Below are 24,001 nucleotides of genomic sequence, written 5' to 3'. Positions count from 1 at the left end.
AAATTAATTTAAGCCTAGAATCAAGCTATCCAGGATAGCGGTGAATCATGACCATAAAATGTTTGATTCTGTGAAAAAACGTTTTTGAAAACGGCAAAACAAAGGGTATTTATTAAATATAGTATATCATATCATTAAATATAAAATTTTAAAAAATCACAGAAAAAAAGGTTTTATGGTCATGATTCACCGCTATCCTGGATAGCTTGATTCTAGGCTTAAATTGATTGATATAAATATTTTTGGAAAAGTCAATGGGAAAAATGCATTGAGTATTTACTTCCGGCACCAGGAAGTGGCGGAACTGCGATGCTCTATGTCAATGAGGCGTAAGATAGTTCCAATCATAGATATGGTTCCAATAGACCCCTTAACAGACGACGTCACACTGATAAGAACCAGTATGCGTGCAACCAGTATGCGTGCAATGAAACCCATTCTATCAGGTCTCGCTAGGACGCTCCTCACTAGCCAACACACAAGAGGGGGTTGGGCTGTGCTGAAACCAGCGCAGCCCAAAACAACAGGTTGGGAATTGATTGCGTGAAACAATCACCTGTGCGTCCAATCTCAATGTTAGTAAACAAATAATTAGTCCAGGGGCCAACACTGATATTCAACACAAATTGGTACCACCTAAGGTGACCGTAAAGTTTTTGTATTTTTGTCTTCCTACATGTCTCTAGTTTATATTTTGGTATGATAACCCTTCCAATCTTGTAGCTTAATGGCAGTTATCACTACCTACCGGCTAATGTATCCGGTAGGAGACACAAAGTAGAATCTTTGTGTCTCCTACCCCGGGCATCAAATTATTGCGACAAAAAACAAATATATCCATGTATTCAAGGCTTCATGGGGTGTGCAATTGATAGAAAATAAATATTTTTTTGGGTGAACTCCTCCTTTAAGTTTTTCAGGGGGACTATCTACCCATTCAGCTATGACCACCCCAGACAGAAGGAGGGTCAACTTTTACAAGCTTATGGAAAGCAGTCTTTTTGCAAACACCAAAAATCTGAGAAGTTATCAATTGCACACCCCATGAAGCCTTGAATACATGGATATATTTAGTTTTTTGTCGCAATAATTTGATGCCCGGGGTAGGAGACACAAAGATTCTACTTTGTGTCTCCTACCGGATACATTAGCCGGTAGGTAGTGATAACAGCCATTAAGCTACAAGATTGGAAGGGTTATCATACCAAAATATAAACTAGAGACATGTAGGAAGACAAAAATACAAAAACTTTACGGTCACCTTAGGTGGTACCAAAATATGTCTTGGCCCCTGGACTAAATTGGTCTATGCCCATAGAGGCCCACTTTGCGGCGAGATCAAAGCGTGACGTTACTCTCCTTCTACACTCTGCTTAACCTCGCGTCACCAGTCTTTCCACCTCGGAGGAAAATACTCTGTTTGAAACAAGAACATCTTTGACAGTCTGCGTCTGACACGCCCCCTTTGTGTTGGGCATGCGCAGATCCCGAGTAAGCAGCAGTCGCAGCAGCAGCTGGTGTTGTGTGGAAGGCACTGTTGACTGAGGAGGAATGATGGCGTCCTCGGCAGTTCGCAGTTCCACACGTTGGATAACGGTCGCGGTGTTCTCCGGGCAGCAGCACCGCGCCGCGGCTGCTCGTAGCGGGCTCATCCGCGCTGCTCACGGCGGAGTGCGGACCGTTTGCACCGTAGGAGGACTCCAGAGAGGATGGCAGGGAGGCGGCAGGGGGACGGCGGTGAGCGGCGTGACATTGAGAGGAGTGTCGGGTGAGTGCCTGATTCGGCCCTGATGCTAGTGGAGGCGGGATCGATTCACTTTAACAGTGTGCGGGATTAGATCCGGTCTGGAGCGGATACGGAAACTGTCCGTGTGCGTGTATTTCTGTGTGCCGTTCAAAATGACCGGATACGGTAGGCGGGTTCCAGACCGGATCCGAACACTGAGCAGTAAACAGACACGCAGACCGGTTGTGACGCGAGGTTAGCAATGCATGCACACCCCGGGGGTACGACGGTGTCGCTCGCCAAAAAAAAAAGAACCGATCTACAAGCTATCAACGCGTCGCCATGCGACGCGTTGATAGCTTGTAGATCGGTTCTTTTTTTTGGGTAACGTCAAGCTAGGCTAGGCTAATGGTAGAATGCTAGTTGCAAGTTCACGTTTTTATCCCATTTATAATCACGTCATACGGATTCGCATGAGAACTTGGCATGTGTTGTGTTCTAAATAGATTGAACTTGAAGTCGGTGACGTATAGACTATTCAGGTTGAAAGGTGGCGTGTCTTGGCATGACAGCCAGTCACTGTCACTGACCTGTGTGTATTTTATGCAACGCTTGGTCTGCGACAATGCTTGCTTTTACAGGCATCGTATACCAATACATACTATGTCATATCATGTCGACTCGACAACATGACATAATGTTAGTAAACCTGGAAACGCCGTGTGTCTAGAATCTTCCATCAGATTATGTTAGATGTCAGCTGGCTCAGTGTTTTTAAAGGCTTGGAAATGATTGAACAAGGTAGCTGACAATGTTAACGAGATAACATGACGGTTTTGCTAGAATAATGATGGCAAAGATGTTATTATGTCATGATCTAGTGGCGGGGATTTTCAAAGTTTAGTCTGGGGACCCTCAAGTGTCCTTGAGAGGTTCCCCAGCTCATTGATCTGTAATTCAATTTACTTGCAATGATTACAATTAAAACAATGTACAAGTGACTATTCTAACAATGTGTTTGTGTCCCCAATATGATTCTATTTCTCATGTAGAATGATGACATTTAGACAGTTTCATTTCAACCTAAATTGTATCAAGCTCATAATTTGATATCAGGGTCCCTCGGCCCCTCCGTTGCACAGAATCGTTTTTTAAATGGGGTACCATGGCCTAATGAAAGTCAATTGATGGGGTCTATGTCATGACAAAGTTTGAAAATCCCTGATCTATGGATCAAGCGAGAGATTGCGATTATGGTTGATATGTTATCATTTCAGCTTAACTTGAATTTCTTACTATACTCACCATTTCTTTAGTTCCAGGGGTTACATCACCTCATGTTCTCTGCACGATGTCCTTCCACACTAGTGTCCCTTCCAACAATAAGCAGGATTTTTACCAGATCCTGGGGGTTCCTCGAACATCCACCCAGAAGGAGATCAAGAAAGCATACTATCAGGTCTGCTTCTTCCTGTTTTATCACTGTGACTACTAGAGCCAGACCCATGTATCGTTGTGGCCTGATATTAAGGCATAGTACTAGACCTGGGGAGTTGGGAAGACCCCTGTTATTGAAAAAACACTCTATAGCTATGATTCCTGATGCATTACAGAGCTAACATTTTGTTTTAACAAAACATATCACTTACAGCATCTTTAATTATACAACGAACAAGCAAACAATTAAATAGAAAATAACTATACACTCAACTTTTATTTTATTTATCCAATTATTAAGCCCTACTCAAACTTTGTTGAAATAGCCAACGTACAATGTGTTGCAATGTGACACATTGTGAGCTTGTAGATCTGTTATTTTTGAAAGACGCTGGTAAGGATGCCATGTTGAAAGCGTTTAAAAATCACAACACATTGGCTGTATAATCGCCAATACCGATGTAGTCAAAAAAGTCAAATATTTATTGATTATAGTGGTCTGGCTCTCTTTGATCAGTGTCATTGGTGGTACATTAGTCTGTGTTTGTCCTATCAGCTGATGACTGTATACTTTCATTTGTTGTCCTTCATCAGATGGCCAAGAAGTATCATCCTGACACAAACAAAGAAGACCCTCAGGCTAAGGAGAAATTTGCTCAGCTGGCTGAAGCTTATGAGGTTTGGACCCAGTCCTTCCGCAAAGCTTCCACTTGGCACCTAATTTAAATTCTACACCGTAAAATCCTCAGTGTTATTTTAACTGAGTGTGTTAAGTCCATTTTTACACTCTCAGTTAAATTAACATGGAGGTTTTTACTGTAGTCTTTTCACACGCTATTACTCAACTGCTCTACCCAATGGCAACAGGAAGAGTGGGCACCTCGGTGTTAAATTTGCTATTTTTTCCAAAATGTATATTTGGAAAATGTTTTTAAGTAATGTTAAGTATACATGATTAGAACATGCTTAAACATTCGACAATTAAAGTCTAATATTTCCGCGATTGCTACAAAACCTGTATATCCTGTCATTTTGGGGCATAAACAAGACGTTGAAGGATAAAATGATGTCTGATATACCGTGGCGTGCATGTTCACATCAATCATTCTTACTTTACATGAGACCATTTTTCAAATATATGTTTTAAAACATTTTGGACAAAATAGCCAATTTTACATTGTGGTGCCCACCCTTCTTGTATCCTTAGTTATCATGGCATGCTTCGATTGTCATGGAACATCTGTTGTTTGCAATCCTCATTATTTTTAGATGACACATTTTAGGATTTCGCCTTTGCTGATGCAAGAGCAAGAATACAGCTATAGTTAGGGTGGGGCGATATAGACAAAATCATATATCACTATTTTTGACCAAATACCTCAATGTTGTGATGATAATATCTAAACAACAACAAAAAGCTGATCTAAAAGCTCATAAAGCAGCACATTGTGAGCTTGTAGATCGGCTATTTTTGTCAATTTCTGACACATAAAAGTAAAATAAGACTTAACTGATTTAAACCAAGAGAAGACAACACATACCATGTCACAATATTATGATCTATCAGACAATATCTATATCACAGTATCGATATAATATCAAAATATTGCCTAGCTGTACTCACTTTCCTTCCACTCAGTATGACTGATAGGATTTTGGTTTTGTGTTCTTGTCTACCAGCCCAATACAGTAAGAACCAGCAAACTCTTCCAGTTTAACCACTTCAGCCCTATTCAAAAAGTTAGCAAAATAGCCGATCTACAAGCTTACACGACGTGTTGATGAGCTTGAAGATCCTCTATTTTTTAAAATGTCTAATATGACATGCCCAAAATAGGAACGCCACAGTGAACATGGTTGATGATGAGAGGTGTAACCCCTTGTAACCATATCATATCCGTTCAGGTGTTGAGTGACGAGGTGAAGAGGAAGCAGTATGACACATATGGCTCAGCAGGCTTTGATGCCGGCCAGGCAGGTGGAGGCCAGCAGTACTGGAGGGGACAGACCACAAACGTGGACCCAGAGGAGCTTTTCCGCAAGATATTTGGCGAGTTTTCTGGATCCCGGGGCTTCGGAGACTTCGGTGCCATATTTGATCAGCCACAAGAGGTCAGTGCAGAATATTGAAGAATCGATAGTCAAAGGTTCTTGATTTGCTGTGGAATCCTCCTAATCTGGTAGGGTTCCCATAACCGAGTGTAAATGTAACAGGCAAATAGAGTCGTTATTGTGTCCAAAATGGCATCAGAATTTCAGTGTTTGTTTTGTTGCAGTACATCATGGAGCTGACATTCACCCAGGCGGCAAAGGGAGTGAACAAGGAGATGTCTGTCAATTTGGACGACACCTGTCAACGTTGTGACGGCAAGGGCCACGAGCCCGGGACCAAGGTCCAGCACTGCCACTACTGCAACGGTTCTGGCATGGTACGTGAGTCCTGTTATACACCCCTTTTTAGAGCCCGTCCGATGCCACATTTTTGCCGATGTTGATCTCGAATTTGGAGAGCCTTTAGTTGTCATTTCTGTTTTAAAACCTCTTTAAAATATATTTTTTATTGTCATTTCTGCTAAGCAACTGAAGTGTGGGGGAGGCGGGGCACCCCCGGATCATTTTCAGCACTTCCGTTTCGCAGACTATGACAGAAGCATTTGAAAATTGTATGAGTCAACAGTCTAGCTTGAGAGACTATAGAGTCCCAGATTACCGATGTATTGACCAATTTTATTTTAGATTTACCAAATTTTTGATGAATTGATTACCTAAGTTGGTTAAGAATTGATAAGTTTCTATTTGTTTAAAGTTTCTATAAATAGCTGATCTACAAGCTGATCTACAAGCTTACAACTCGTTGCGATGAGACGCGCTGTGAGCTTGTAGATCAGCTGTTTTGGAAAAATATTAAAACACATCGGCTGCATAATTGCTGATGCCAATGTCGTCCAAAACATATATATCTATATATCTGCCAAACCCTTTCTTCATGTTCTGTGCTCAGCGTTGCTAAAAAAAGAATGCACCATGTCTTGTGTAGGAGACAGTGAATACAGGGCCCTTTGTGATGCGCTCGACTTGTCGGCGGTGTGGTGGCAAAGGCACAGTAATCTCCACCCCCTGCAACTCCTGCCGTGGGAGCGGACAGACCAAACAGAGGAAGACGGTGGTTGTCCCCGTGCCTGCAGGTCAGAGCCTCTCACCTACAGTTGGTTTTCACTCCGAATGCTTATGCTTATTACCCAATGAAAAGAGATTGGTTTTCACATCGCAATTGCTGCTAAAACATAGTAGCTAAGTAATGTCCATTGTGCACATCAACGTACATCGTCTTTAACGGCGGTCTTTGTTTTTGCTTTTGTTTTGTCTGGGCTTTCTTTTTTGTAGGGGTGGAGGACGGCCAGACGGTCAGGATGCCCGTCGGCAAGAAGGAGGTGTTCATCACGTTCCGGGTAAGAGCCTAAAATAAGTCCATAAATTATAGGAACATCAACCTCCACATACTGTAAGTGAGACATCGAGCTGTCGTGAGTACTGCATTTTAGTGGCATGAGGAAAAGACCTAGTTGCAAGACATTGCTGTTTCAATTCACATATGGGTGACAAATGAGCCTACCCCGTTTAGCCCATTAAGACCTGGAACGCATCTGTGTCACTTTAGATTTCTTTGGCTATTCAAAAATAGCAGATCTACAATCTCGTACGCGGCACTCTGCTATTTTTTTTAGATTTTTTTCAAAAAACCTTTAGGATTTAGCCTCAGGTCTTAATGGGTTAGCGGTCTCTAGAGAAAACGGCAAAAATATCAGATGGGCCTTCCGTCTAGACGGCAGCAGAGTTATCGGGGGTTGAAAACGCAAAAAGTGAAAATCCTTTCCAGAGTTTGAAATCTTTGAAAACGCTCTGCCCGCGTCTCCATGTAAATGGGCAACACGGGGAATCACTGTTGCGTCTCCGTGTAACCCAAAATAAAAAGTGAGAACGCAACGGCATTTTTGTCGTGCCGTGTAAACGTGGCCTCAGTTGGCCTTGATTCTGGATCAAGATGGCGTGAGAAAAATACCTAAGTGACTATGAAAGAGGGATCTTTTTGGGGCAGGGATGGCATGAGATTTCAGTCACGAAGACTGCTGAACAATAGGACATTTTCAGAAATACATAAGTGCAGTATGGTTGGAAATTGTGGTAAAAAAACGCACATTCAATGACTGTAATGCTCATGCATTAGTGTGATATGTAAGGAAAAACAGAAGAGCAACTCATCCTCAGGTGACTGAGAATGTTAATGCAGGACGTAATCCGCCTGTGTCAGCAGTTGTCTGTTGACAACTACATAGACTGGATGTTACAGTAGTGTTGCAGTGCATAAACCAAATGACAAATGCACATTTGAAAGTTCAGTGGTGCAAAACCCATAGGCACGCAGTGTACAGAGACGCGGGGGGAAAAAGTGATTACAATTTAAACATTGAGCAGACGCTCTCATCGAGAGCAACTGCAAGATCTGCAATATCGAAGTAAGTAGCATGAACCCTAGTCAACAAATGCCAGGGTAAATGGTAAATTATGGACAGTACAAAGAAAACAAAATAACTAGGATAAACATAAAACCTAGCATCTGTCTAAACAACATGTCTAGACAACATGCATCAAAATGATAACATACTTGATATTTGTGTTGTAATCAAGTAATCAACTTACAACATATAACTAGCATCTACCAAACATAGGCAACAAGAAGTAATAAGTGGAGTGCTAAGGGGTGAGGTAGAGTCTGAAGATATGGTTCTGCAGTCCTAAATGAAGGAGGGGGGGGGTCATTCAATAGCAATATCTTTTATTAGAATGGTGTTCCATCGCTCCAGTTGCTGTCAAGTTTGAAGTCTTTCTCGCTAGAGTCGATGACGTTGAAAATCAAGTGCCAAGTCTCCAGAATGGTTAAGCCTTTCCAACAATATCGCTATTTCTAGAAATGTCACTGGCTACAAATGATATTCTGCTTACTAATACATGACGGTATCCAATATAGGAACCATACGGGTGTGATAACTTTAAAATTCGATATATCATAATGGAGAAATGTTGATTTGCTGAAAGCTAAATCAAGCATTGTCTTATGTAGTAGCAAAGGCTTATAGCAAAGATATAAGCCTTTGCCAGCACGGTGCAGAGTGCTGTGTTGACTTCGTGGTTGTCAGGCACACAATGTGATGTTGACAAGGGAGGTTTGTACAAATCAAAACAACTTTGCTTCAGTCATTGTCACTGTGCCATGACAATCTTTGAAAGACTTATTCATGAGCCATTATCAACAGGTCGAGTCTAAACTCTCTTGATTGTGTGCCCATCCCTGAAATGTACAATGTGTTTTGGTGCCCAGGTCCAGAAGAGTCCAGTGTTCAGGAGGGACGGTGCAGATATCCACTCTGACCTGCTCATTTCTGTGGCCCAAGCTATTCTGGGAGGCACAGCGAGATCACAGGGCCTCTATGAAGCACTCAACTTATCGGTAAACACAGTCATAAATACACTAGTTTTGTACAGTTATCGCATGGTTAGTTAAGTGATTGTGAATTTGTTTAATTTGAATGTTATCTTAATTTCTTGGATCAGAGATGAAAAAGAAAAGATGGCACTGATGGGAATACCTTTAACCACTTTCAACCTGGCATCCCTATATTGGGCTTGTCATAGGTGAAAAATGTTCTAAAATAGTTAATAGAAAGGCTATTTTTGCTATTCCTTACACAAAGTATATGGGGCTTACACAAAGTATATAGGGCTTACTTGGTTAAGTGTTCTAAAAGGGGACACATGTGCACACACACACATTTAACATCTTTATTTGCATTCACATTTTAACAAGAAATTCTTGAACACACAGTAGTAGATGCACAAACTTGGCAAAGCTCAACAACAAGTATTTCAGGATACAGATCACGGGTACAGGAAGCATCGCCTCCTCCATATATGACAACTGCCAATTATCCCAGACACTGAACAGAATTTTGCCAATGCCTTAGCATTCCTGCAATCTGCAGGCCTCTCACAACTGATTTGTGGACATTACCGAGGCTTCCAAATATGAACACAAGCCGTTTACATTCGTAACCAAGCTGTATAAAAGCATCCTTAAGACGTTGGTACTTAAGCACCTTGGTAAGGAATGCCTCTTCCAGGCTGTGGTCACTTCTCTACTGTTCTCATCAACAACAACAACATACTTAATATTTGTGAACAAGTAATCAACTTACAAAATATAACTAGCATCTACCAAAAATATTTGTGGACATTACAGAGGCTTCCAAATATGAAGGCTTATTAGCTATGGCACCATTTTCATTGCGCATGAACATGGCAGTTGAAACACAAGAGTGCTTATACATTTTGGCAGAAACGTATGAACTTATGTCCTTTACTAATAAGTCAACAATTCTGTCGTGCCTAGCAATGTACGTTGAGGCCACACACACACACACACACACACACACACACACACACACACACACACACACACACACACACACACACACACACACACACACACACACACACACACACACACACACACACACACACACACACACACACACACACACACACACACACACAGCCTACTTCAGTTGAGCTGGACAATAATATAGGATTGCTATTCGTCCCAGATCCCCGCAGGCATCCAGACAGACCAGAGAATCCGTCTCTCTGGAAAGGGAATCGCACGCATCAGTGGCTACGGCTTCGGAGACCACTATGTCCATGTCAAAATCAAAGTGCCCAAGTAAGACACCACACACACACACACGCACACGTACAATATTAGAAATGACAAGATCTTTCCAGACATTTCACTTCAGAGACGCTGGTTTTCACCAAGACTTTGTGTAGATACTCTTGTCCTCAAGCCTTCTCTGTCACTCCTCTTGACTTCCTGTGCAGGACCCTGACAGACAAACAGAAAGCACTACTGATGAGCTACGCTGAGGACGAGACAGAAGTGGAGGGGACGGTCAACGGCATCACCACCACCACCACAGGTAGGATGTCCCTGTTTTAACCCATTAAATTGGGAAAGCCATCCGTGTCATTTTAGATCTCTTTGGCTTTTCAAAAATAGCAGATACACAAGCTCTCACAACTTGTAGATCGCCTATTTTTGAATAATCTTGAACATTTCTTTTTAAAAGTGAACATTTTCAAATCAAATCTTTGCTTCTGGGGGTCCCTGGAACAAAATATTTTGAGATGGGGGATCCGCGGCCAAATACATTTTGGGGGTCCTTGACATTTTTTTGAAGACCACTGATACAGCAACATACGTTTTATCAGAAAACTGTTAGGATTTAGAAGATATTTGTAGGATCGGCCTCAGGTCTTAATGGGTCAAGCTCACCACTCCAGACATACAGTAAACAAAAGTCTTCGCCTTTTTGTTTTGTCAGTTTCCTGCTACAGCAATTGTGCAGTTTGCCCCGCCTCGTAGAGCCAGTTACGTTCGTGCCGAGTTATGTTTGCAGCCATGCAGGCTGATGTCACGTCGGCGGAATGCAGACATACTGTATATGCAGACATTACTGTAGCGTACATGACCTGCCGTGACGCAGTGCCGCTCTCTGTCCAGGTGGGGGCAGCAGTGCTAAGCGGTCTGAGGCAGGGCAGAGCAGGCAGGAGGAGGAAGAAGGGAAGCAGGGGGGCTTCTTCTCCAAGTTAAAGAAATTGTTTAGCTCCTCCTGACAGCCACAAACTAGGTAGGATTAGCGTTAATTTATTCTGAATGTCTCCCTCTTGTGCACAGTGAGTTTACACTAGCACACTTAATGTGAAGTCTTATGTTGGTATTTCTTTTAACCCTTTAAGACCGGGAAAGCATCATTTGTGTCATATTAAGATTTCTTTCTTTTTGAGCTTGTAGATCTGCTATTTTTGAAAAATCGTAAAAATGTGTGTAAATCTTGTCTTTTCAAAGCGAACATTTGTAAAATATTTAGTTCCAGGTGACCCGCAGAAGCAAAGATTTGAGTTAGAAATGTCTGCTTAAAATCTCTTCACAAATCTAAATGATTTTTCAAAAATAGCAAAGTATATCTGCTATTTTTGAATAGTCAAAGAAATCTAAAATGACAGATGTGTTCCCAGATGGAATGGGTTAATGAACTGGTTTGTGGCTTGTCTGAGTTTTCTCATTCGTAAAAAGATATTGGAGGCATGCACACTTGTATTCCACTGTTATATCCATTTATTTCATTTTCCTGTGACTCTCCCTCATGTCTGACCTTCAGCATGTAGTTGCTGTCGGTTGGAAACCTTGTATATCGAAAAACTTTCGGGAAACAGTGTGACACTGTATGACAAATTAGGGCATTAATAGTATATTAAAAAAGAAACCTAAAAAGTTGAAATTGAAATGAGGTTTCTGTCCGACAGCAACAATGTTATCCAGCTGTCGTGCATTGTCTTGACTGCAGCAATTCTCCAGTTCTACAGGCGGGTTCATCTCTTTTTTTTCCTCAACCCTCCAGGTAAAAGGTCGACTGGGAGCTGAGCTGCCCCCGTCAGAGAGGGACAGAAGCAGAGTGGAGATCAGCTACGAGGCTATGGTCGTACGCAGAGAGGCAGCAGTGTGTTAAGGAGTATTGGATGTTGGCTGAGGCCTAGATGGTCTCTGGACTGATCAACACAAATCTACATACTGTACCTGTCCCAGTGACCATTCACGATCAGCGGATAATGGACTGAACATTTCTTGCCTTGTTCTACTGGGCATCCACACACAAGGCAATGTCCTGCCCCTTAAGTTCTTCCCCTGTCAATCTAAATGCCCATCAATGCCAAATTGGCAGCAACAAAGTCATTTATAAACTCAACGTGTGTTGCGTTGTCCTGCGGATATGAATAGCCAGAATACCTACATGGTTGTGATAACACCATGTAGACGGAAATTGTCATTGAAAAAGGCTTCAGACAGAATTAAATACTTAATCTGGGCTGAAACAGTGTTCCTCAGCAATGTTGTTGATTCCTTTTATTTTATGTTTATTTTGATTGGTATGTTTTCATCCCTGCTTACAAGCCTCTGTACTTCAGGTCATTATTCAGTTGAACATTGACAGATTATGGGTTTACCTTAGAGTTCTAGTGGCTGAGTGTGTGGAACACCTGTGCCTGACCCTAATAACTGGTGTCAGAATTCAAAGATCAATCTTTCCCTCTCTGAGAAGACATTGACCCCTGTTCTTCCCTTTAAAACCCACTCTCAGCCACAGTTGAGTGAGTGAGTTAACCCATTCATCGTTATGTAAATAGACAGCTGTTAATTATGCAGTTGTATCAATGTGTCACATAGATATATATATTACTGTATGTACTGTACATCTATAATAAAATGTATGGTCTGGGGAATAGACTAGTGTCTTGTATACAATTACTTAAGATTCCTATCCTTTGGCCCTTTCATTATGAATAGAACTAATTTATACTCAGGATGCAAATATTAGTTTTCTGCTGGCAAAGCGTCTAGAAGTTGGGCCAAATGAACACATAACACGATATTTCAAGCATAGTGAAAAGTCAGACGAACAGGAAATGTACTTTTTATTCAGTAATAGACAGCAAAATGAATTCCTGCAATTGTCAGCTAATATCGTACTCTCACAAGGACATCTGTCAGTCACTGAAAAAGCTTAATAGGGTTGAAAAATGGTTAATAATGCAAAAGAAATTAGTAAAATGGACATTTACGGGCCAAACACCAATGCTCTAATCAGGCTTCAAATATTTTAGCGTATGACCAGCGATAACATCCATTCCTCCTGAGATTCAAGTCACTACTTCTTTAACGTGTCCAAAATACTGGAATAAAATCATTATATCATACTGACAATGTAAAAAGGGGGGGGGGGGGGGGGGGTAACATTCATCTTTAGACATTGTTATTGGTTATTAAAGGTCATAAAGCATTATATTCCCATCCAACGGCTCTAAACTATGACCTTACAAATCCAGAACAGTTTATACCTTACAAAAATATTGACCCTTCCAATGATATTCCAATTTGAGAAACTTCAAAATGTCACCTTTTTGTAATCTAGATGGTAGGTGCACAAAATAACCAGAATGAGCCACCTAATTAGTGCAGTGGTCTCTGCCTGTGTGCAATGAGAGAACATGTGCATCAGTCAATGTATTAAAAGTTAGGGTGGAATAAAATAGTAATCTCAAAGCCCACGTATCATTTGCAGTGAAGCAAATAAAAGATGTGGTTGCATCAAACAAAACAGTTTCATCTGACTCATCAAGATGCGTTTGCCAGATAACATCTCCAGCAAAGCATCTAATGTTATGAGACTGCTTCTCTGCAGCAGGGATTGGAAAGCTTGCTATAATTTAAGTAAGGAGCTAAAATGGAGCAACGCCACCACATGTTATAAAAGTAAAATCAGTAAAAGCTCCCTGTGAACGGATTAAAATACTGAAAGACCTTGAGTAATCACCTAGCAACTCCAGAGAGCAAGACGCTTTTTATTTTTCCAATTACTTTGACATTTACCATGCCTTATCCTTTAGAAATATTCAATTTGAGCTGTCAGGCTTGAAATAAGGCATTCAATTGAAAAACAAAGTAAAGAAAAACCTCGCTATACACCATTTTTCTATTTCTGCAAATGAGACATCATAGTTAACATGAATACATTTGCCCTGCAAAGTGACATACTCTGGCTTTCAAATCTGGGTCCCAAAGAACAAGCCATGATTCATATCACAAGCTGTCTTTTAGTCTAATCAAGCATTGCTAATAAAGGAAAGTTCCACATCTGGTTATGGAAACATGAAAAGGACCACAGATGTATTAAAAAAAAACACAAAGAACACAGGGACCTGTGTTCCATATCTGTGGTCCTTCAGGTTAATGTCCTTTGGTAATCAATCAGTCAACATCTCCAAACAAGAAATTAAACAAAAGGTAATGGCAGTTTGATGAAGAAAATCAATCAATGGGAATGTCATTACGATGACATTAAGCAAATAGTTGCAGAATAGTGCATTTATATGATAAACAGTATATATGTGCTGTTGTGGAAAAAGGCTATCATGTGCCATCATATAACAGTCACATATGACATCTCAATGACACGGTGTACAGTATATTGCTATATCCATCAGACATGGATACACAAACGGAAGCAGGGCTGGTTATAGCCAGTAACCTATAATCAGTGTTACCTGATGTGAACTGTTCCATTCGGTTTCAATAAAACACTAAACTGAAGCGCCTGTAGCCTTTGTGTCAATAGGCTCTATGCACAGCAGCCATATTATCACTTCCTTCACAGGTGTTACAAATGATACTAATGAAGGCACTGTTCCATTTAGTGTAGCACAGTGGTTTCCACGACCCCCATAACTCTGAGAGTGTGCAAATGGAACCAAATGGACCCGTTACACACCTGTAAGGGGCCATTTGGAAGCCCATGAGGGTCCCTGGACCCCAACTGTAGTGTTTCCAGTGGGCCAACATGCACAATATCAGCACCCTGACTCTGTTTGACCAGAATGGAACAGAGCCTTCATTAGTATCATTGGTAACACCTGTGAATGTCTTCATAATATGGCTGCTGTGAATAGAGCCTATTGAACTTTGCATTCATGGGAAGGCGGCAGAATGGGAAAAACTATGCAAATCACCACTATGCATACAAGCCTGTCAGCTTGGAGCCTTTTTTGGGTCACATTTTAGTAACAGACTCCGTCGAACGATGAAGTATAAATTAGGCATACATTTGCACTGTTGAAGGACGGATGTCGCAGTATAATGAGTTAAACAATTAGTTCTGTCTTGGACTGTTAGAAGTTGTACAATGAAACCCAACACAAAGCAACATGGACAGATTTGTGTTGGCAAAGAACTATTCAAGAAACACTGAGGTTATATTTGAGCACGCACTTGTCATAATAAATTGCATTATTAGTCATTCTAAGCACAAAATGTGCATTTACTAGGAAATGATAGAGGTTTATTCATCACATGGATGTTTAGATGCAGGGCTCAAACGCCTGATGCTTCCAACCACAAGTCTAATACTACCAACTGTAGATGACTACTGGATGTATTGATAAAATAATACACAGGATGGAATATGAACCAATTGAAATACAGTACTCGTTCTGTAAAGCTGTGCTTGTGCAGATGCTTTGAACTACATTCTAGGTGTAGAGGAGAAAAATAACCGATCGTGAGAACCGTTCATGAGTTTGCCATTTTGAGGTCAGGTCTGTGTTCATTAGTTGGTTATTAATTAACCCTCAGCTCCTCTTCTTCCAGGTCTAATCTACTTGGACCTTCACAACAAAACCGAAAAAGTGTCATATAAATCATAACTGTTTGAACACAGCCGTCTGCCCTGCATAAATATAACTGTGCTATCTCACAAATGAAGAATATGCATAGTATTGTTTCTTTTTTGGAAGCTTGTCATTTACCAACTTTGACAGATGGATCCACCATCTTTAACGCATGCACCATCTGTGCAGCCAATTATAGACGTTTATCAGGGCAGGGGTTTTATAGACGTTTATCAGGACCGTCATGCTTGTCAAAGCATGGCCGTCTAGTCAAGCCTTGGATGCTTGGATCTGGCGCTCATCAAAAATAAGCAGGCAAAAAAGTCATCACAGCAACCAAAATGAGGTTTCAAGGATAACTCAGCATCAACATCCCTACAAACTATAAACACACCATGTGTGTGTTTTCATAGGGCCTCATCTACAAAATCATGTCTCCGGTTCAATCCCGGTTGGAGACCTGTGTTGCCAGTTCTTTGCCCCTCTCTCCTGTCAGTTTCCTGTCTACATAGGATACTATGTAAATAAAGAACCCCCCCCCCCCCCTCCTCCTCAACCCTCAGAACAAAGTATAAACCTGGGACAACACAGCTACAAAAATAAGGGCTTGAGAGATGACTAACCATGCCGGAAAGCCAATGCAAGGGAGGTGGAGAACTTAAAAGGGTTAGGAGGAGAAGAGGTGGTTACAAGGGTCTGGGGATGAATGGCTCACATCAACGGTCCGAGAGCTCTGTGGCCCCACTTTCCTCCTTTGTGTTTTTCCTCCACGTACCCCCTAGCCTCCCCATCCAGCCAGCAGCACAGCAACCGAGCGCTGGGATCACATGAAGTACCACGCAGCCAATCCAGCCAGAGCAGCGACCCAAGCAGCGAACAGGACCTGTCCCGTGGGATGTCTGAGTGCGGCCATGGCTAGCTGACCGGCATACGCCGTTCCACCACTAGCTGCTGTGGGAAGAGATGGAGAACAGGAAGATTTTCTCTGTCAGAACCAGAACTCCTTTTTTATTCACAGGTGTGTTTGCATATACAAGAAATCAGTCTCGGTGACAAATTAAATCACAAACGCATAACAGTCTGCACCAAGACACCATAGATGCCAATGTGTGGCATCAAAGTAGTCGTTTGACTGTCAATTATATGCCCTACGTTACGTAATTACTAGAGTGTAATGTCATTCAATTATAGTGGAAAGCTGAGTCATACCCGTTTTGGCCTGGTAGAAGGGGCATTTGTTGATGTCTCCATCCATGGCTCCGTGGACGGGCATGCCGGCATCTAAAACCTCCTCCTGGATGGTCTTTCCAATCTCTTCTAACTCGTCAAACACCTGCCAATGCAAACGCATGATGTGGAACATTATGGTACAGACAAGAAGAATTCAACGGACCTGACTGACAAGCCATGATGAGTCCATAAAGAGAAACACATGTATAAAATGGAGGCAAGTCACTAAGAGAAATGGCATTCCCAAATGTTACAGCTATGGTCTATATAATCAAGAGACAAGAGTCATGTCACTGTGAAATGAATGCGCTCCCAGGGAACCAAGGGAAGTGGTACAGATTTCACAATAGTGCAATGCATCCAACCTTCTTCTTCCTTTCCCCCTCCCCTTACCTCCTCCTCTTACCAAAACACACCCTCCCTTTTTTCTCACCTCCATGTTGAACTGGAAGGCTTTGACCGCCTCGGCCACCAGTCTCTGCTTGGTCTCCGCGTCCATCTCCAGCTCGTTCATGCGGCTGCGGTACAGCTGCTTGAAAGCCTTGGCGCTGTGGATGGCGTCGAACTGGTAAAACTCCAGGCCCTCTCCGGTCGCCGGGAGCTTCAGGGCCCGCTGGGCCACCTTCTTCAGCACCTGGCCCCCGGACAGGTCGCCCATGTAGCGGGTGTAAGCGTGGGCCACCAGCAGCGCCGGGTCCTCCTCGCCCACCTGGTGGATGCGCTCCACGTACCGCCGGGTGGCGGGGGAGCAGCTGATCTGGCTCTGCCAGTCCGGGCCGTAGAAGTACTCCAGGTCGCGGCCCAGGGCCTCGTGGCGATGCAGCTCGGCGGGGAAATAGAGGGGGGCGAACTGGGGGTGGTCTTTGTTCTTCTCGATCTCCTCCTCCATGGCGGTGTACGTGTAGTAGAGCGCCACCTCGCCCAGCTGCAGAGGGCCGGAGGAAGCGGTTAGCAAAATACGCCACTGTGTGAACGATATTAATTCCTTTTTAAACACATTAAGGTCAGACCTGAGGTTCCTATTCAACAAAATGTCTCCTAACAGTTTTCTGAAAAACTTAAGTTGCTATGTCAGTGGCTCTCAAACGTTTTCATGTCAAGGACCTCCAAAATTATATGTATTTGGCCACCGACCCCCATCTGAAAATATTTCGTTCCAGGGACCCCCAGAAGCAAAGATTTGAGTTAAAAATGTGCTTGTATATCTGCTATTTTTGAATAGCCAAAGTATAAAATAATGGTTTACGTGGTTACACAGATCTTAATGGGTTAAGACGAAGGCTTCATTTTTGCAGGCCTTCCACCTTCCATGAATTCAAGCAATGCTCCGCCATCCAGTGTGTGAGGGTTTAGTCAATATGTGACATTAACCGTATCGATCGGATCAATGCAAAAACCTTTTGTTACATGCAATACTTGCTAAGAAAAGTCACTTCTTTGGTTTTGAATTCCTGCTTGAGATACTTAAACGGTTGTCGATTTTATCACCACTGATCATTGCGCACACCGATAAAGACATGGGGATAAGGTAGCGAAACAGTGGAGTATTCCTTTTAACCTTTAAGAGCAATAATATTATAGAAGCGTATAAAAGGTCTCATAAAATGTTGCTAACACATTCTCTGTTCCTCTGCAGACTGACCTTGAACAGCTCTTTGCGGATTCGTCCCCTGAGGAAGTCTTTGACAAACTGTGTGTTCTCAGCCTTCTCATGAACCTCTTTGGTCCCTGCTGCCAGCAGCTCAGACAGGTCATCGGGTCTGGAGGAAGAAACAAAACAGGGTTTAATTAATTAATTAAGTATTGTGTCTAAACGGCACGTTGCCACCGAGTGGTCTTTCAAGGACCACACATGATTGGTGGAGGACATACCTGAGTGCGTCTTCTTTTTCCTCATACACTGGCCCTGCTCCGTTGGAGACTGTCACACTCCTCTCCATCCTCTCTGTCGACATTGTCTTCCGATCGCTCAAGAATCCTCTTACTGAATTCTGTCAAAAGACATCACACCTACACACTTTAGACTTTACACTGACTCACTCTTTTTGTGTAGGTGGATTGGTGAAAGCAAAGGCAAAAGAAAAGATCAGCATATTAACTGACTATTAACCGACGTCTCTAAAGACGCGAACAGCCTTTTCCTGAGGAGTTTTTGTCAAGGGGGGCGGGTGGGGAGAGAGCCTGGCGAGCGCAGTCAGAGCACAGAAGTCAAGGACAACGGATGCACGCTTATGAGAAACAAAAAATAAATAAAACCTGCCGAAACAGTTTGCTAATTCACAAGTACTACTACTACTTTTGTATTTGAAACTTTACATTTCTCTAAATACTATAAACGTTCACGACAGCCAAAGTACAAATATCACTTATGAAAAGGCTACCATAGGCTACAGTGAAGTCGGACTGAATGACTGAAACGTTTTTTCTTTTTTTTACTCTCTTGGTGTGGGGATTATCTGGCACATGTATCTGTTATGAAAGAACAAGAAGACAGTTTATTCATTCACTGCAAACCTGACGATAGAATTTCCAATAACTGGGGGAGGTAGATGGTCCATCGAGTTATTGCATACATACAACGCTCAAATCAGCATACATTAGTATAAGCTATACGTTTATAGCTAGAATGTATGCGTTGTTGTTGTTTATTTGCACAAACTCCACTAATAGGACACTTTGAAGAAGAAACCATGTGGAGTAAAGGTCTCTAGGTGTTCTTTATTCGGTGCCGGTGTTCTTCCAGTTCTTCACAACAACAGTGCAGCAACGTGCAGGAATCAGGTCATTGAAATAAAGTGCAGTGTTACACTAAGCTGTGGGACAAGTGAGCAATGCAAACCAGTTTTGCTGCCTTGGTGGTTTCCTGTTTATGCTGAAATATGTGGACAGTACAGGGAAGCAGGTGGGAAAATGTCTAATGTCATGTTCTATGTGCCGTGTTTTTGTTTTTTTTGTCGCTGCCAGATTGCACAGTGACATTCAGTCATACAAAAAGACAAAGATTATCAGGGTCAACACTAACTCAGAGGGCTAATGGTTATTGTATAACCATTACTATAACGACAGAAGTGCAGGAGGACACATTATTAAACTAAACATTACAACCAAAAGTCCAGCAATTTCAATCCCCACGTCGCCTTACAGAAAAGGTCATGGGAAATCTCAGCAGGCTGAAACACTGACAATGACAGTATATTATCAACGCAGTCAACATGCCCATCATAGTCAATTAAAGGCTAATAACTTAGTCTTTAAATTTCCTGTTGTTTGACGCAACCGTTGAATACATACAAATACTAATACTAAGCGGTACAACCCTTAAAAAATATACAATAATTATTTATTTATTTTACTGTGGACAGATGCCCTAATCTCTCAACACATATCCAGATTGCCGATATGTTCCCAGATTGCACATGGCCAAACACAGACTGTTATTTATTCTGGAGGAGATTTAGATTTGGGGTTGAGGGGAGGGGGTCAAAGACCGGCTGCCTTGTGCCAGATCTGTGCTGAAATTACAGTGTGACACCTCAGCCACAAGTTTGAAAGTAACAGCTGGTACGGCCTGGCAGGGACTGGCATGGTTTACATAGGACTGGCATGGTTTACATAGTAAACAATCTAAACAATGAGCGTCTCTGGAACTACATGGAACCAGCTCAGCTGGACAAAGCATGTCATCCAACACACCATCCATCTGGTGTTTGCTGGCTGGGCAGCAGTGTTCCATGGGATGAATACAACAGCAGGATCATTTTTGGTTCTCCATATATAAATGTATCTTGCATTAATACAAAAATAAAGACATGACTTATTGGTTATATCTGAGAATATTTGACTGATATCTGAGCTAGATCGAATCACGATAGCAGTGTAATAACAGTTATTATAGTCTAGTAAACATCTGATACTGACACCAGAACACAAGCACAATATGATTTATTGGCCAGACATGCTTTGTAAGGCATTGGTTCTCAAAGTGGGGTCTGGGGACCCCCAGGGGTACTTGAGGGGGTTCCAGGGGTCCCCAGCTAAATGATGGATAGTTAGGAACCAAAAGGACCCTTATGGTCTGTAGAAAACATTGGTTTTACAATATGAATTGGGGTCCCAGAGATAGAGATGCCATTAACATTACATTATGTAATAAATTATATCTATGAATTTTATCAGTGGTGTAAAAGTAACAAAGTACATTTACTCAAGTACTGGAATTAGAGTACAGTTTTGAGGTACTTTTACTTTACTGGAGTATTTCAAATTCCTTGTACTTTTACTTAAGTAAAAAACATGAGTACTTGTTCCACCACTGACTCATATCTGGATATATTTTATACTCTCGGCTCACAGTAACCCATTATAACCGTACCGTTAGCTCTAGCTAGCTAGCACACATTAGATATTAGAAGTCCTACTCTATGATTCCACAGCTACCCTAGTGTTACAATGTTGACAATGTGATGTATTTCACCACTGCGTTATTATGAGCAATACTGGTTTATCTTTATCTTATTTAAACAAAGCTTACCTGACTGGAGCTCTCTCAGTTTAATACCCCCCAAACAGGAAGTGCTCAGTGTGTGTTGCCAGGTTCTGTGAGAGAAATAAACAACCAGAGGTATATGAAAACAAGCCCCAAAAGAAAGCGAGCCCTTCGCCCTTTAAACTTTTTGGAAAATAGCAGATCTACAAGCTCACAATGCGATGCGTTGTGAGCTTGTAGATCTGCTATTTTCACACACCAAAAACATTTTGAAAAAATGTGGAATATCTTTGAAACATTTTAACAACACAAATCTTGTATGGGGGTCCCCCACCATGGGGTCCCCTGGCTGGCATCATTTTTTCCAGACAAATACATATTAAACAACATTTGGAAACAACAGACAAGCACAAATAAGCAACTACATTTTAGAAACAAGCCAAAAAAAAACGCAACCGGCAACTAAACCAGTATTTACAACTACAAGCAACAACACAAGCCCAAAGTCACTTATAATAAGCGGACATGGCAACGTTGGAAGTGCTGAATGGCCAAACAAGAGGTCACGTGACCACGACCAGTAATACAAAGTCTATATTATTATTACAATACAACATTACACACATTTTACCAGACTACATAACTACTAATAACTTTAGGATCCAGATACATTATGCAACACTGTAGGCTATTGGAAATAGAAAGGGTATTTGAAGACATCGTTTAGAAAGAATCTCTGGGATTTTCTCTGGAAGTCAATAAATAATATAATATATACAATATAATAAATACAATGTATTTCATATTCAGTCAACTGACAGTAAAGAGTTAACATTGAATTAATGCAGCATTATATGATTTTTCTATATGATATTTGGACGGTACAGTCGGGAAATATCGCCTCCCTATGGCTGTTATACAGTTGAGGTTATTTGAGGTTCTTACTGCTCAAAGTACTCAAATGTTTTACTTAAGTAAAAGTATCAATACTGCAATGTAGAAATACTCTGTTACAAGCAAAAGTCCGGAATTCAAAAATTACTTGAGTAAAAGTACAAAAGTATTAGTATCCAAAATTCCCTTTTGTCCCTGTAGAACACTTAAACCATGTCAAATATCAGGCTTGTCAAGAAATGTATTTGTTAATTTGATCAAATTTCTTATAGTGAGCCTATGTGGGTGCCTCAAGCTGCTTACTGTGGCTGGTTCAGCCCAGACTGTGGAGCTATGGGTTTCAAATTGGGCAGCATTTGGTTCAAGTGTTCTAATTTCCGATTCAAGAATATCAGGTATGACTATGTATGAGCATGTATGAGTAGTAATAACTAGGTTATTTGAGATGTATTCCCCTTTTGTGAAAAGCCATGGCTTCTGCAACATATATTGGCCCATGATAGTGAGCTATGGTAGTGAGTGATGGTAAAAACCTTTTTTTGAAGTGAGATTTTAGATATTAGTCAATAGACAGTGTGTAGAAAGTTCTGTGTAGATTGCACACAAATCAAATATATTAATTGTCAAAGCCCCCCCTCGTGTTTTGGCCTTAATATGTTATTTTGTTTTGTTTAGTTTGTGTTGTTTTGAAAAGCTACTTTGGGTATCTTGAAAAGTGCTACTGTATATAAATATAGGAACTTGGAGGATGTCCACCACCTCCACCCAGATGGGAGTTGGGGGACCTGTTCTTGAAAGAAAAACACCACAGTTCCTTTGGGAGCACCGTTGTTGCTCACAAGCACATCTGACAGGCTGCCTTGCAATCTGATCTGACCTACTGCTGCTGGTCTAGTGACGATAGTCTGAATAATCCAGGCCACCAGGCAGTGGTCCACCTGCCTCTCCGAGAGCTGAAAAGTCTTGTATTTTACTTTTCCACAGGTATAGTTTTTAATGTTGAATTATGTTACAAAAGGTATGGCAAAAACAGCACAGTATTACACAACTTTCTTTACTTTTTATGGCACTTTACTGTCCCAAGCAACTACAAAACATATATTTTTAAACCACTTAAAACCCCTATACTTTGTTGTAAGTTTGAATAGTAAAAATAGCTGATCTAGGCTCACAATGCGTCGCAATGTGCATTGTGAGCTTGTAGATCTGTTATTTTTGCCAAATGTTCACCTAGTTTCACTGGATGTTCACCTATTATGACAGTCCCAGAATAGGGACACTATGGGTTCATGGATTATGTCATATATTTGTGTCACTCCTTGGTTTTTCTTTAGTTTTCAGATTCTCTAGTCCTAATGTTGTCTTGTGTTTTGCTCTGCTTGCTGCAAAACAATTTGTGTCACTCCTTGGTTTTTCTTTAGTTTTCAGATTCTCTTGTCCTAATGTTGTCTTGTGTTTTGTTTTGTTTTGCTCTGCTTGCTGCAAAACAAATTGCTAATAACCCGAGGCATAGCTCCCAAGATTTGTACAATATCATCATCAGCCTTGCCATTAGCCAAATTATTATTTTCATCTTAGTGGTTATAATAGCTGTGCCTGCATGTGCCAAATTGTGAGAAGTTATTAAGTCCAAGTCATGTTTATAATATTAATTTAATAAATACATTTTATTCGCTGTGATACTGTTTATTGGTGTTGTAAAGTGTGCCAAATTGTAAAGAGAAGTTATTCAGTTGAGGTAGGTTTTGGAATCATGTCTTTGCTGTGATACTGTTTGTTAGTGGTGTAAAATCGTGTGGTGACTTAAAACTCAGCCTATAATATCAGTTGCTTGCCTCATGATGAATCCATTTCATATTCATCTTTATCTTATCTTTCATTTGCTGTTAAAATTA

At 41.3% G+C, this 24,001-nt stretch overlaps 2 protein-coding genes across 3 annotated transcripts; one reads left to right on the top strand and one right to left on the bottom strand.

The window, feature by feature from the left end:
- Nucleotides 1-1,490: 1,490 nt before the first annotated feature.
- dnaja3a (DnaJ heat shock protein family (Hsp40) member A3a) lies at nucleotides 1,491-12,566 on the top strand. The gene is made up of 11 exons (XM_084072150.1): nucleotides 1,491-1,768; nucleotides 3,043-3,185; nucleotides 3,758-3,841; nucleotides 5,069-5,275; nucleotides 5,440-5,592; nucleotides 6,201-6,348; nucleotides 6,548-6,612; nucleotides 8,541-8,669; nucleotides 9,823-9,938; nucleotides 10,097-10,194; nucleotides 11,677-12,566. Exons 1-11 carry the CDS (start codon nucleotides 1,552-1,554, stop codon nucleotides 11,697-11,699), a joined length of 1,383 nt encoding a protein of 460 aa, XP_083928276.1. The 5' UTR covers nucleotides 1,491-1,551; the 3' UTR covers nucleotides 11,700-12,566.
- A 165-nt stretch (nucleotides 12,567-12,731) lies between these two features.
- hmox2b (heme oxygenase 2b) lies at nucleotides 12,732-21,312 on the bottom strand. 2 transcript variants are annotated; one of them, XR_014601812.1, is made up of 7 exons: nucleotides 21,258-21,312; nucleotides 18,599-18,717; nucleotides 18,369-18,486; nucleotides 17,160-17,651; nucleotides 16,706-16,829; nucleotides 14,792-16,447; nucleotides 12,732-14,451 (listed from the first exon to the last, which is right to left on the bottom strand). XR_014601812.1 is itself a non-coding variant. In XM_084071915.1 (6 exons), the coding sequence occupies exons 2-6, from the start codon at nucleotides 18,679-18,681 to the stop codon at nucleotides 16,320-16,322; spliced, it is 945 nt and encodes a 314-aa protein (XP_083928041.1). In that variant the 5' UTR covers nucleotides 18,682-18,717; nucleotides 21,258-21,312; the 3' UTR covers nucleotides 12,732-16,319. The 2 variants fall into 2 exon arrangements, 1 of the variants encoding a protein (XP_083928041.1); XM_084071915.1 differs by having other exon boundaries at nucleotides 12,732-16,447.
- Between the last annotated feature and the right edge of the window lie 2,689 nt (nucleotides 21,313-24,001).

The sequence above is a fragment of the Gymnoscopelus microlampas genome (genome assembly GCF_963454915.1).
Source record: "Gymnoscopelus microlampas genome assembly, chromosome: 11".
NCBI lineage: Eukaryota > Metazoa > Chordata > Actinopteri > Myctophiformes > Myctophidae > Gymnoscopelus > Gymnoscopelus microlampas.
The sequence above is the reverse complement of the archived record's forward strand: the minus strand, read 5'-3'. Positions and strand labels throughout refer to the sequence as shown.

Bases quoted from the DNA above. Each gene is read 5' to 3' on its own strand.
- dnaja3a (XM_084072150.1), top strand. From the start codon at position 1,552: ATGATGGCGTCCTCGGCAGTTCGCAGTTCCACACGTTGGATAACGGTC. The intron at 1,769-3,042 runs GTGAGTGCCTGA...CCATTTCTTTAG, and splicing joins GACATTGAGAGGAGTGTCGG to TTCCAGGGGTTACATCACCT. The intron at 6,349-6,547 runs GTCAGAGCCTCT...TCTTTTTTGTAG, and splicing joins GGTTGTCCCCGTGCCTGCAG to GGGTGGAGGACGGCCAGACG.
- hmox2b (XM_084071915.1), bottom strand. From the start codon at position 18,681: ATGTCGACAGAGAGGATGGAGAGGAGTGTGACAGTCTCCAACGGAGCA. The intron at 17,652-18,368 runs GTCAGTCTGCAG...GGCCCTCTGCAG, and splicing joins TCCGCAAAGAGCTGTTCAAG to CTGGGCGAGGTGGCGCTCTA. The intron at 16,830-17,159 runs GTGAGAAAAAAG...TTGCATTGGCAG, and splicing joins CCTTCCAGTTCAACATGGAG to GTGTTTGACGAGTTAGAAGA.